The 13971-nt window shown below is 49.9% G+C and overlaps 1 protein-coding gene across 1 annotated transcript; it reads right to left on the bottom strand.

Moving 5' to 3' along the window:
• Positions 1-1044: 1044 nt before the first annotated feature.
• On the bottom strand, positions 1045-13464 carry DIPK2B (divergent protein kinase domain 2B). The gene is made up of 5 exons (XM_013181414.3): positions 12924-13464; positions 8893-9157; positions 4567-4740; positions 2850-3138; positions 1045-1662 (listed from the first exon to the last, which is right to left on the bottom strand). Exons 1-5 carry the CDS (start codon positions 13148-13150, stop codon positions 1322-1324), a joined length of 1296 nt encoding a protein of 431 aa, XP_013036868.3. The 5' UTR covers positions 13151-13464; the 3' UTR covers positions 1045-1321.
• Positions 13465-13971: the final 507 nt, after the last annotated feature.

Here is a 13971-nt window from a genome sequence, read left to right as displayed (position 1 = left end):
TGGGCCTGTTTAGCTTGGAGGAGAGGAGACTGACAGGGGATCTTATCAATGTGTATAAATATCTGAGGGGAGGGTGTCAAGAAGGTGGGACCACTCTTTTCAGTGGTGCCCAGCTACAGTACGAGAGGCAATGGGCACAAACTGAAGCACAGGAGGTTCCAGCTCAATATGTGAGGGCACTTCTTTACTGTGAGGATGACAGAGCACTGGGACAGGTTGACCAAAGAGGTCATGGAGTCTCCTTCTCTGGAGATATTCAAAACCTGCCTGGATGCCATCCTGCGCAATGTGCTCTAGGTGATCCTGCTTGGCAGGGGGGTTGGACCAAATGATTTCCAGAGGTCCCTTCCCACCTCAACAATTCTGTGATTTTGGGTGATCCTCTTGTGGTCTTGTGGTTAGGGTAAACAAGTATCCCATCTTCTGGCCATGTTTTTTCTCCTCTTAAGGCAGTTTTCTAATTTAATGGTTTTGTTCAAATGGTTCCCTCCAGTTTTCTTTAGAGAGGAAAGTGTGAAAATACCTGTTGGACAATCATATCTAAGAGTTGTTAGTTGTTTTTGTTCTTTTTTTTTTCATTGTTGTTGTTGTTGTTGTTGCTATTGTTTTTAATCCTATAACAAGAACCTTTATTAAACTCCAATTATTGCCCATCAACTTGGGAAAGACTAAAATAAACTGGGGATTAGAGAAATTAAGTCTCAAGAGATGCTGGGTCTTTCAGCTTTTTAATGCTGCTGATTGTGCCTTTCTGTTCTGTGTTCCATAAAAGTAATAAAATTTAAATATTCTGTAGAAGTGATCTGTGATGGATGGTGGTAAGGAACAGATCAGGTGGCTCAGTTTGTCTATGACTTTTAAGCATTAAAAATCCCCATAAGGAAAGTCTTAAATACTTCCATCCATCTCACATTATGTATATATCATCTCGATCAGAAAGATGTTCTTGGTAATAAAGTTCCCCTATCTAGCTAGTTTTGAGTATGCTGCCTTCCAAGGGTTTCTTTTTAATGGATGGCATGGAAAACTCTTCCAAGGCCAAAATACGTGAAGGAGATTTATTAATCCTGTAGCCCCTGTCACTCATGATAATGTTTATAATCCATAAGCCTTACATCACATCTAACATCCCAAGTAACAAATGCATCTCTGGAAGATGAACAATAAATCCTGTGTGCACTCGGATCCCTCCTCCACCATCCCAATGAGGGTATCCTGGAGTCGGTGCGGCTCCATCCAGCTACCCTGGCTCCTCCTTGCTTCCTGCACTGGAGCCAGGAAACTTGTCCCATCCTTCTTCGGCAGCCTTCCTCCAAAGCCATCAGTATTTGTCGCTGTATTTGCAGTCCGGGTAGCGGTAGGCAAAGCGTGAATCACAAGACCGCAGAGGCTTCAGGAGCTCTGCCAGCTTTGCCAGTGCCTCATTGACACCCTGGTCATCAGCAAAGCCATCCGCGCAGTGCTGCAGGAAGCTGTCTATTTTCTCCTGCACAGGTTGCAGGAATTTCCCCTTCAGGAGCTTAGGCAGAAGCTCTTGACACACCATGACAAAGCTCTGCTTCTCTCTGATGGAGTTACAGGACACAAATGCAGACTGGCAGTCCACAGTCAAGCAGCTAAATATATCTTTGTACTCCTGTTGGCCGTCGATCAGTTGGCTCCCTGTTAAAGACCATGAAAATGGTTGTTAGAAAGACGGGAATGAAATCTCGGATAATCACATATGTCTGTACCCCTGTATTAATATAGTTTTGGTTTTTTTTGCTATGTAAAGGACACTACTATCTTTCACCACAATGTATGCTGTGCTGTATCTGTGTAAGGGCTACTTTTCTCCTGAAATACATGTATTTTTCTGAACGACAGAGCTCTGCTGAATTGCCTTACAGAGGAAGCAGAGAGGAGTCTGTTGGGTCAAACTGGTGCAGAGAAAATCAGAAGAATCAGAGCAACAACCTAGAACATGGAGTTCCTAAAGAAACTACCACAAACAGTCAAACCTGTAATTTTTTCATGTTACCCAAAATCATTAAATTGCAAAAACAGCTCATCTAGCTGGAGCCAATACAACCATAATAGCTGGTGGGACAAGAAAAAGAAGCCTAGTGGAAAATCCTCTGACAACTACTTCTGAATATTTGAGATGTGCTTAGCTGAATGTTTGAGCTGAGCAAAGGTCTTCTGAAAAGTCGGACATTCAAAATGAAAGTGTGAAATTATTGGAGGAATGTTTTTTGCTAGCTCTACTTCCAGTGACAGAGCAATCTAAACTGTGGAAAGTGAATAGTAATCCTTGATTTTATGCAAAATTTACATGATTGATTTTGTTATTATTATTATGACTATTATAAGATACTGTGATAAATGCACCTAAAAAGAGTTTGATTTGACCCAATACTTTGAACAAGCGAGCCTATGAAGTTTTTATTTGCAAATACCGACATCTGTGTGACAAAAGTTTTACAGAAAAGAGGTGATGTAGGGAGCATGTAAGGGAGAACACTCAGCACTGTGCACGCTGAAGGCTGCTGCCCATCACAGAGGGGGCCGTGTGGCATGCAGGTGCCCACGTGGCACCCGGAGCATCCTTCGGTCACTGCTCCACTGATGGCACAAGCAAAATGCCTGCTGCCTTCTCCACTCGGAGCCAGGATGGCAGGCACTGCTGATGCTTTCGTTATTAGTAAATGTCTCCTTGAACTTTGTAGTATTTAAACTTAGCAAGCAATGTTTGGTTGATTTTTAATAAATAAATAAATAAACAAAACACAGCAGGTGACAGATTTCCTTTGCCCTGTCACACCAAGCCCTCCTATGACAGATGCGCAGCCCCAGAGCCTGCTGAGTACCTTCCTCCTTGTCGATGATGCCCAGCGTGCTGGCATCCCGGATGAACAGATGCCCGTTGCTGAACACGCCGAAGGTGCCAGCGTCCACGTGGGTGAAGTAGAAGAAATAGTTGAGGTCGTTGGTGCCCATGGAGCGGAGGACGGCGAGGAGCTGGAGGGCCAGGTCGGCCGCCACCTCGGGGGCCGCCCCGAAGAAGTCGCGCAGGGGCTGGGTGCTGGCGCTGACCACCAGCCGCCCACAGGAGCCCAGGTACCGTGGGAAGGGCCACCCCTCCACGTCGGGGAAGATCTGCCAGGAGAGGGGACGATGGCATCAACACCTGGCCCTGGTCACCGTGCTCTTCGACATGAGCCCACCTCCCTCCCAGATGGCTTTGAGCGCACCCTTTGGATTTTCCAAGCAGCCGTGCTGGCGTTGTGCTTTGCTTTCTGGAGCCAGCCCACCACTGACCCTCACCAAAGCAAGCCCCAGCAGCCAAGGGAGGCACTACTCTGCCCTACATTTCTCCCTTTTTCTTTTCTTTTGGTAATTAAGGAAGAAGAATCTGATATTTCAAGATCTGTTCCATGAGGGAGACTAACTGGAAAGTCCAAGACAATAATAGATTTTAAATTCATGAAATTTTTAGGCTGAGAAGAGCTAATTTTAGGTTTCTTTATGGGGCCTTGGATGGCTCCTTTATGAGCACTGCATCGCTGAAGCCACGGCCTGAAGGTGAGGTGGGGCTAGAGCAGTTTTTGCTGATTTGTAAGACCGTGCCCGGCCATTTTGTGAGTCAGATGTGCTGGATGTTTGCCGCACGGGGAACATGTGGACAGGGTTTGCCACATTTTTCTCACCTCTGCAGCACTGAGAGCTGCACCCTTGTGCCCCAGTGGGTTCTGGGCAAGGTGGCCAAGGGACCCCCCAGGAGACTCCCCAGAGCATGAGCACCATTCCCCCTAACTGGGCAGGGGAGCACAGTGTGGGCCCTCGGTGGCCTCAGGAAGGAGGAAGATGTTGCCATCTTCTCTCTAGTTCATCATATCTCAAAGGGTTGCAAGCAACAGCAATGAGGACTGGATGTGAGGTGGCAGTGAGGATGCTCCCATGGAGGTACTCACACGGTGAGAGTGGAGACCACATGCCAGGAGGGGACCAGAGGAGCTCACTGCCTTCAAACTCAGAGCTCAGTTGTAGTTGGGATTCTACCAAACACCTCTGCAGAGCTGCACTCTGCCATAGAGCCAGCTACCAGAGGCATGCAAACATTAATAACAGCTGTGACACTCTGAGACTGAGAAATCCATACTCCCCAAATCCATGTTCAATCCCAACGCTGTGTCTCGGTCCTCGTGTGTTAATGTGTGCTCTCTTGTGCTTTGGATTTTATAAAAAGGCTGTGATTTTAAGTAATACATTAGCAATGCAAACATGACACTGCAACATCAGGGATGTGTAAAAACCTGGCTTTCACAGCGTGCTGCTGTAATAACCCATCTGGGCCCTGATTTATTTCAGGGGTTGGGCATCCGTATCTCTCAGCAACTTCACAGGCTGGTGCAAGGAGTACTGCAGGAGTCTGCCTGGCTTCAGCAACCCATCTCCTCGGAAGAAACACGCTTCATGAAGGTTGGGGAGCTTGCAAAGGGCAGTCCTTGCAGCAGGGACTGGGGCACGTCTCATGCTTGCAAGGGGCTGCAGGGCGGTGTTTCTGCTGGGGCAGGCAGTACCTACCTGTAACAGGATGGGGTGTGAATTCACCGACAGCGTGTACAGGAGGCGCAGCTTGTCCCGGTCAGTGAGGTGGTCCATGTAGATGCTGCCGGCGTCCGGCACCTCGGCGTAGCGCCGCACTATCCGGTCCAGGAGGCGCTGGGATGGGCAGCGCAGCATTGGGCTAGACAGGCCCTGGAGAGGGAGCAAAGCACAACAAGGGTGTTTATTTTCCAGCCTGAGATATCAAAAGGCGTTCTGCTACGGGGGCAGCTCTGTGCTCTGCAGCACCACTAATGGGCATGGGTGCACGGGGGACTCCGCAGCAACCCCCTCCCAGGAAGAAATGGGGCAGCTTCACCTTCTGCATCAGCCAAAAACACCCATTCGTGACAAATTCTGGAAATGGCACGCAGTCTTTGCAGCGTGGCCATGGCCACCACCAGCCCCTTTTCCCTGCCTCACTGGGCAGCACAAGCCCTGGCAGCCCTGCCGGCCCGTGGCGGCCTCTCTCTTTGCTCCGCCAGTGAGTCACTTTTTTCTTCAAATAATGTCTTCAGACTGCTTCCCTGTTTGCTTAGCCTATAAGCAGCTTTCTTGGAAATGTTCCTTGTTAAGGTCAGTAAACACGCCTTAAAACTGTAAATAAACATTGTACACAGGCACAAGCACAGGATACATTATCTCTCTGATAAACTTGCACATTAGTTCTCAAAGCTGACTTTGAATATCCTGAGTATATTTTCTTGCAAATGCCAGCAACAAGTAAAGAATTGTTGGGCTAATGGCTTCAGCCATCACTGTATTTCACCTTTTAAATTTGTGGCCTTGATTTGTAAAATTTTAACAAGCAGTCTACATCTGGGAGAAATGGCATATATACTTGCACTTTTGCTGTAGAAAAATACTTTTGTTTTAAAGTTTTAAAAACCACGGAGAGGTGACATGGGGAGGAGAGTTCCCGATAGCAACGCAGAAATGCTGCCCTGCCTTGCCTCTGCTGGGGAAGGGAGTTGGACTTCTGCAAAACCTCTTTCTGCCAAATGATTCAAGTAGCCAAACTTATTCTATTGGATTTACTTTCTCATCTGATGGCTTTCAGAGATTCTTCAGAGGACAGGGCACTCGAGCTCACGTTTGCTGCCTGCCGTTTTTCACGCTGGGAGCAAAGATTTGACTCAGGATCTCCCCAGGTCATTTGGTAGCTCTGAGGTAGGTCTTGTGCAGCCCTTCCTGCACGAGCTGTTCATTTGGCATAAAGCATTGATTAACCAGCCATGCCAAAAAAAAAAAAAAAAAAAAAGAGACGAGAGAAGGAGGAGAGTGCCACTCTCCCAGGCAGATGCAGAAGGGGGGACAGGACCTCTTGTGTTCCCTCTTCTGCCTCCCTGCTGGCTTCAGGGGGGGTCCAACCTCTCCCTCCTTGGCCATCAGTTGCATGGAGCAAGCCCTGAATGCCAATACATGGTCAAAGCTACATGAAAACCCCAATCCCAACTAGAGCATTGATTTGCCAAGACCAAAGAACACTTTTTTCCCCCCCATTTGTCAAAAATCATGCTCCTCAGTTCTAGCTACAAGCCTTCATACAGTTCTGGCCCCTGGTGTGGCCTTATCAAGGAAATATATTTTCCACTAATTATCAGAAACCATAGGGGGAGGGAAGGGATGGTTATGGATTTCTGTCTCACTGCACTTGCAGACACATTATGGGTGACTCTCACTTTCCCTTTGGAGGAGAAGTGAGAAAAAATGAGCAGAACAGAATTGTGTTAAGTAAGAGTAATGGTGGAGAAAGTCTCTAGCAGCTCAGCGTGTATGCAAATATTTGCAGCCAAAGTTAGAAAGCCTCGCTAACTCCAGGAGTTTGTCATGCAAAAGCTGAGACCCTTAACAAGTGTACAGTAGGAACGAAAATCACGAGAATGCATAGAAGCTATAATAAGGACTTTTTCCAAGGTCAGAGCTTATCCTATGAACACAGATGTAGACATGTGCTGCACACAGCTATCGTGACTGCTCCTTTCCCGTGGAAATATTTTAGGGTTTTCACGGCTAAAGCAGTGACCGACACCTGGCTGGGGCTGAATGACGGCAGCATCCGTACAGCAGAAAAGCAGCCACAGTTGTAAAACTGTCAGACAAAAACTGCCAATGGAAGAAAAATTTGAAGGTTGTATACTTGAAACACTGAAGATACTGATTTATCTCAGAATATCTCAAGTCCTTTCCAGCATCTTATCACCCTGGAGAATAAGACTTGACAGGTAGCCTGACATCTTGTTTGTGATTGATATGGAAAGCTTCTCATTTACTTTGATTAAATTCCTGCATTCTTGTATCTGATAATGAGTAGTTCCTACAATGCCTACCTATCCTCAGCTGTGATTTTTTTTTCCCTACTGCACAATATGTGATGTGCATTAACCTCCTGTGCATGCGTACATACACAGATCTCAGGCAGGCATGCACAGAATCCACTGGGACATAAAGATGAGATGACTCCTGGAAGACAAATTTTCTCCACTTTGCTCTCTATTCAGCCAGCCTGAGGACGGGCAGCACACAGCCCAGGAGCACTGCTGCCTGCTGCCCCTTGTGCCTGGGTGGAATCAAATGAAAAAGTTTGGAGTTGGACCCAGGAGGAGACAGCCGGATGTGTGTGTTGAAATGCTCACAGCTCCTGGCTGTTTGAAGGCAGGGGTTTCGTTCACCCCCAAAAAGAGAAGCTGAGGATGTCCAGTGAAGCCACGGGGCTCATCCCCGCTGCAGACACCCCTGCTGTTGTCCTCGCGCATTTTCCAGGCTGCGCTTTGTAACCAGGGTTATAACTTTGCTCTGCAGGTGATCTGGGCTGAAGCTAGCCCACATTTTGTTGCTGTTCACCTCAAAGAGAGCAAACAAGCCCTGTATGGTTCACAGCGACAAAATGTGGGCCCAAGATGTAGGCAAAGCAGTGTGAGCTGGTGCTGCCGTGTGGGTTACAACATCCAGCACGGGCAGCAGCGCACAGCCCGAGCTGAGCCCGGCTCCTCTCCCAGGCCAGCGAGATTTTAGCAGTGAAGGCTTTGCTGCGTCCGACAAGGATTTTCGATGTGGCAGGTGAAATAATCAGTGTGGCAGCTCGGCTGGCAGCTGGGGCAGGCAGGGCAGGCAGCACAAAGTGTAAAAGCAGCGCTTCATGGGCTGTCATCCCGATTCAAGGATGTGGAGGGCTGTTGTAATTCCCTGTTACAAAAGACAAAATTACTCGAGTCATTAGTTTTCCTCAGTGCCAAAACTGCAGGCAGGGGAGCACAGACGCCCCTGGGTGACCACAGCATCATGAAACGGGGTCAGAGTCACGCTGGGCATCAGCAGCATGCTGTTAAACACCTCCAACAATACCAGAAGAGCAGCTGCTGTCAGTAAGTGTTTGCAGTGACTTCTTGTATCTGCAGGAAGCCCCCTCCGATGGCTCATGCTGGGTTGCCAGCTTGTGTTTGCTGGGTGCAGGCTGAGGTGCTCCCGTGGCTCTCAGCTGCAAGGAGGTGGTGCCGGGTGGGCAGGGAGGCGCGGGGGGCCTCGGGCTTGGAGCATCGCCGTGGGCTTGTTCAGGAGCTTGCACTCGTGCTGTGCTGTGGAAATGTCACTGCCACTGGCTGCTTCTTGTTTCAGGCCACTGTGAGCCCAGCAGCCACGTTACAGAGCACGCACTGCTTCATTGACAGAGCCAAAGAGCCATGAAAACAGGAGCGGTGTAGTCCTGGGGTTGGCATGCACTGATCTCGGCCCTGCTGCAGCTGGCTGTGCCCTTTCTTCGCTTAAAAATCTCTGAGATGTCCCAGAGAGTTTGTCCCTGGGTGCGTCCCCTAGGCTGGTCCTCGGGGCTCACCCAGCCACTATTTTAAACCTCCCTTTCCCCAGCCACGTAATTATGTGAGAACCTTCACCCTAAAATACCTGTGCTGTTAGTTATAAAGAAGATGTACATAGAGTACAGACAGCATTGAGACATTAGGGTGGAAAAATTGAGGGTGAGGCAGAAACATCCCCACCTGAGCTACTGGTGTTTTCACGTGTATTGGTTCATTTATTTTATTTATTTATTTTTCCTGCCTGAGAAGCCAGCAGGCGTTAGGGCACTCACCCTCAGCCTCCAGGAGCCCCACTCTTGCCCTTCTTGGGGACAACCCCAAACCCTTGCCCGTACCAGTGCTGTCCCACCTGCAGCACAGGACGCTTTGGATGCCCCCTTTGGACCCACGGCCATGCAGGAGCAGGGCCAGCTGGCTGCCAGTGCAGGCTCCCCGTGCATCCCCGCGGGCTGCCCTTGTCTGGTTTTGGGGCCGGTGGTGGGGCACTGACCTGGACCAGGTCGGGGGTGAGGCGCTTGGCCCGCAGCCACTTCTGGAAGCGGTGCGTGCGGCGCAGGGCACGCTCCAGGCTGCAGGTCTTGGTCTTCAGCAGGGAGGTGCAGATGCGCTTGTCCGCCTGGTCGTGCTGGTACTTGGTGGTCAGGCGGGTGATGTCGACCAGCCGCCAGCTCTGGGCATCGTCGGTGTAGTTGCCCGAGTAGCTGAGCAGGTAGCTGGGGGGCAGCTTTAAACGAGAAGAAAGCCAGGTGTCAAACCTGCCAAACCAAAACGAGAGCCCCACGGAGAGCGGGTTAACAAGCCTCGCCGACACCCACCGCGCAAGCACCACACAGCGTCATGAAAACCTCAGCAAGAGATGTCCCAAGCGATTTTGGGGGGTCCCTTTGGCATCGCTGGGGAGCCTTTTCCCACCCCAAGGACCACACATGCCCCAGGTAAGAAGAGTAGGTGGAGTAGAGTAGGTGGTTCTCCAAACGTGCTTTGGAGAAAATGCCCACATTATTTTCCCCACTTAATCATGTCCCCTGCTACGCCCAAACATCACTATTTGGGCCATGTAAACAGCAAAAGTGAAGGGAGAAGGCTCGGGGCTTCAGTTCCCTGGGAACTCCTGACATTTTGAGATTTCCTGAAGCCTGTGCTGCAATGAGAGAAGGGTCCAAAAAAAAAAAAGGAGTAATAACACTTTAAAGTACCCTGCAGAACAAAAACTCCAGAAAATAAATATGTTTGGAAATACCAGAATGACCTTTCGCTTTGAGGTGGTGGCTTTACTCAGTGTTGATGCAGGGGGGGCAGGTGTATTTTTTTTTCATTAATCAAAATACTAATGCTGAAACAAAGCTCATGAAGGATGTTTTGTTTGAAGTTTTTGATGGTGAGTTCCAAGGAAAATTTAGTGTCGTGACCTAGCGCTTTCCTCAGCTGCAAAATCTTTTCTGGTGAAAACACCTCAGCCAGCCTTCCTGGCCAGACCGGTACAGGCAGAGACCTGGCTGCCTGCTCCTCACCCCGCGTCCAGGTAGGAGGAACCGCTGGAGCAAGGAGAGCAGCAGCACCACACCAAATGCACACTGTGACCTCCACCTGCATGGGCACAGGGTCTCCACGGGTCTCCACGGGGCACCCCCAGGGCATAGCTGTGGGGGGTGTGGGGTATGGAATGGAAACCTGTGTGATGGAAACGGGCGTCTGACTGCTTTGTAGGTTCCTCTGCGAGATGTGAGAGAGCAGCTGAGTCCCGGCCCTCAGCCAGGCCAGCGGCTGCACGGGCTGCCTCCAGGCTCTCCTCATTATACACTTGCCCAAGTGCGTAAGAAAGCATTTCTTAATTTAATCTCGCCATAAATTAAAGCCAATGATAGCTCAAAACTGAAAGAGGAGAGGCAAGGGGTGCCCTTCAGGAGCAGCTAGCTGCCAGTAAATGAGAAGACGTTAACGAAGCTGAGGGTTGAAGCTGATTTTTCTTTTTGACCTCCAGTTGGGAACTCCACGCAGAGAAACTTTGAGGGGGTTAATTAGATTTACTTCCCTCTAAATCTCCCCTTCAAATATCAGCGTGTGCAACCTTGTCCCAGTGCCTTTCCCGGCCCATTTTTAGGGAAGCATCTTGCAGATGCTGGGCAGCCCAGCTGTCCCCAAGGGGGAAAACCCCTCTCCCTGAAATGTTCCCAGAAAACTCAGTGCAAATGCTGCAGGCAAATGGGAGACATTTAGTGCCCAGACAGTTACTCGTTACCCCAGGCTGTTGCACCGACCTCATCCAATGCGACCGCTGGTGCTAGCCTTGCTGTGGCTCTTGCTGAGGGCATTTCGCCCAATATGAAATCAGAGCTTCCTTATGATCAGAGCATCTGATATGAAAACAAACCCCCTCTCTTTCTCTCTCTCTATTTTTTTTTTCCTGGTTTTGAGATAGGACTACAGAGTAACTGCTGTGCCTTACTTTGGTTTGCTTTGCACCGTGTCCCCTCCCAACACCTAATCTGTAAAGCAGGCACACAGCGCCAGGCACGTACGGGAAAGGGACGGATACGGGCTGGGGCTTTCTTTCTTTCTCCTCTTTTTTTAAGTTAAGCATAAGTGTGCCTTGTGACTTGGCTCACACGGCCACGCTCAGGGGAGCTGACGCCAGGCAGGCACCAGCACAGAGCCACCTCCTGCAGCCAGCGGTGCCGCGATGCACGAAATGCCGCACCGAGCGCTGCTCCGGGCACGAGGGGAGCCCCGAGGGGGCCACAGCCTCTCTGTGCCTGGCACCATTTCCAGGCAGCCCAGCACTGGCCTGGCACACGTGCTGGATGCTTTCGGGATTCGTCACCGAGCCGTGCCGTGGCAGTAATCCAGCCTCGTGTAGAGCCGCACAGCTAAGGTCCAGGTTGGGCTTTAATGAAGGTGCTCCATGAGATCTGCGTGGAGGACCAATCTGCCAGATACAGGTTATAGATTGGCCCAGATCTGAATGCTGGAGAAAATTAAACTCGCTTTTCTCTTTCCTGGATGATACCAAGTGTTTTGTTTCAGCCAAAAATAACCTTGTTTGTATTTGGAGAGTTTAACATTTTTTAAAACATTAACATTAAATAAATTAAGTCTTAAAAAAAAGAAGGAAAGAAAGAAAGAAAGGTCATATTAACAAATTGAAGCATTCCACTTTTTTCAAACTTCCTTCCCAATACTCTCGGCCAAGGCTAGCCGCCAACATTGGCACAAGACCTCAAATAGTTTTGGTCGGCTCGTTTTCACAGCATTTTGAAAATCTGATATTTCAGTGACAACTTCTGCCACGCTCTGCTTTTGGGCCAGCTGGTGGGCAGGCTCTGGGAACGAACCCCACATCCTGGTGCTTGCTACTCAAGGACATGCCACAGCTCCTGGAAGTGGTGGGGGGTTAATGGAGCGTGTCCTGCTGAGGATCAAGAGAGGGAAGTGCGAAGCGCCATCCACCTTTGTGAACATGGAAAAGGTGCATGGGGGTGGATCTACGAGTGCCAATGAAATTTTTCATTTTTAACCTGCCACTTGCCAAAAATCCCGGCTGCTTCAGAAGTCAAGGGGGGACACATTTCACCTCCTCCCAGCTTCGCCTGGCCCACTCAAGATAAAAAGGGTGTTTTGCCCAATATAGTACCGCTTACATCACAGCATTAACAATACAATTTTGCTATAATTATTTCTTCTCTCCCGGGATTTTAAATCTATAAAAGAAAGTGCATCTGGCTCTATAAATCTCATCAGACCTGTAAACCCTTCCTCTGCCAAGCACTGCCTTTAACTTTCTCCTTAAACACACCAGCTCCTGCCAGCAGATGCACTCTGCTTTTGAGTCTAAAACTGCTTGGATCAGCCCAACGGCCGCTTGTGCAGGCCGTGTCCCATCGGCTTTGAGGCAGATGCAACTTCTGCTGCTGCCTTCAACTTCCCATAGAAAACTCCCCAAAGCATAAGAACATTTCAGCCCAGTCTCTGCTCTAGCACACAGGTACCCGATGTGCAGAAGCCCCCATGCCTCAGGCAGGTGCACATCGCTTTTGGTCTTGGTTAATACGCACGTGAAATTCTGCACATTGGTACTGTTGCGCCTGGTACGAGACTATACATGCCCGTATGTTTGTAGCTAACACAGCCCATTGGAACATGCAAAGTTAAATCCCCCTCACCTTTACTCAGTTGCTCACAATCAGATACTTCCAGTGACATCGAAACAAACTAATTTCTTCCTCCCCTCTTGCCCTCCCCAGTCACTGCCTTGAACTCCTTCAGAGACGCTCTGTGTGCAGAAAGTTGTGCCTTTTACTCCTGCCTTCAAGTTACAGTTCTGGTCATGTCTGTGTGGTTTTAAAAGCAAACAGTCAGAGCAGCAGCGCATAGACATTAATTAAAATACCCGGCACTGTAATGGCAGCCCAATGATAAGTTACCCTTTGCATCGTCTTTCATTAAAGTACTGGGAAACGCTAATAGGCAACTTTCAAAGTACCATGCAGAATGCTCTAAAAATTACTGTGCCGAGTTTCTGACCTTATTTCTTCTTTAAAGAATTTCTTGCAAATGGACGTCCCAATGCAGGCGTTGCACTTATCGAGTCCCAGGAAAGTCCGGCCAAAACTGTAGCTGGGCTTGACGTGGGGCGCAGACGGAGAAGCCGTCGCTGCTGCAGCAGGGCTACAGCTCAGGGCCAAAACCAGCAGCAGCGGCAGCCACAAATCTGCAACTCTGGAGCAAAGGCGACATATCCAGCGCCCCATCTACAGTTGCGGAGAGCTCTGCCTGTTGCAAGCCACCCCTCTCTACGCTCCTGGCCCCGCCGCGGTGAGCCCCGAAACGCAGCCAGATGCGCTGGGTGCTGGAGCCCCGGCCGCAGCCCCCATCCTGCCAGCTGGTCACTGGCTCTATTGGCTTGAGGTTTGGGTGGGAAAGATACGATGTAGGGTGGGGAGAAGGAAACGCATGGAGGATGCAGATAACTTGGGTTGCCATGGCTACCTTTCCTTTACTCGCCGCAGCTGCTTCGGCCCCTGCTGACCCTCCCGTCAGCCGGCTGGGAAAACAACGCCAAGAGGTGCTCATCTGCGCTTTGTGCAGACAAATGAAGGATATCCTGCCGCTGGAGCAGAGGGCATGTGCGGGACACTTGGTAAAAGCTCATTTGGGAGGAATAGCAGTGTGGCAGGAACGCACACTCAGCCAGAAGTCCAGCCCCTCACGGTGCGTTATTCCCAGAGCCACATCCCTGGGCTCCTCGGATGCTTGCTAGGCTCAGTTTCCCCTCAGAGAAGCATCAAAAGTGCTGCCTGGAGGAGTCACCTCTTGACAGAGGTGCTGCTTAAAACCGATTGCATGATCTGTCTCCTGCTGTGGACAGTAGGGTAGCCTGGTGCTGTCTGCAACACCCAGCTCACCCCTGTGGCCATGTCGCTCCCACTTTTTGGAGGGGCTGTGAAGGAGGATGACCCTGCCAGCACGAGGCAGGAAGGGAGGGCAGCTCTTTGAAGCACAGACAGTCATTAATTGAGGCATCTGGGAGATCTGGGATCTCCCTTTGGCTCTGCAGCCTGTGGGAAGTTGC

This window comes from Anser cygnoides, chromosome 1 (genome assembly GCF_040182565.1).
Source record: "Anser cygnoides isolate HZ-2024a breed goose chromosome 1, Taihu_goose_T2T_genome, whole genome shotgun sequence".
Taxonomy (NCBI): domain Eukaryota; kingdom Metazoa; phylum Chordata; class Aves; order Anseriformes; family Anatidae; genus Anser; species Anser cygnoides.
Note: the sequence above shows the minus strand (reverse complement) of the source record. Positions and strands in the feature narration are given on the sequence as shown.

Excerpts from the sequence above, each read along its gene's own strand:
- DIPK2B (XM_013181414.3), bottom strand. The coding sequence starts at position 13,150 with ATGGGGCGCTGGATATGTCGCCTTTGCTCCAGAGTTGCAGATTTGTGG. Across the intron at positions 9,158-12,923 it reads TTCTTTAAAGAAGAAATAAG|GTTTGACACCTGGCTTTCTT; the intron begins GTCAGAAACTCG and ends TTGGTTTGGCAG. Across the intron at positions 4,741-8,892 it reads TCACCCCCGACCTGGTCCAG|GGCCTGTCTAGCCCAATGCT; the intron begins GTCAGTGCCCCA and ends CTCCCTCTCCAG.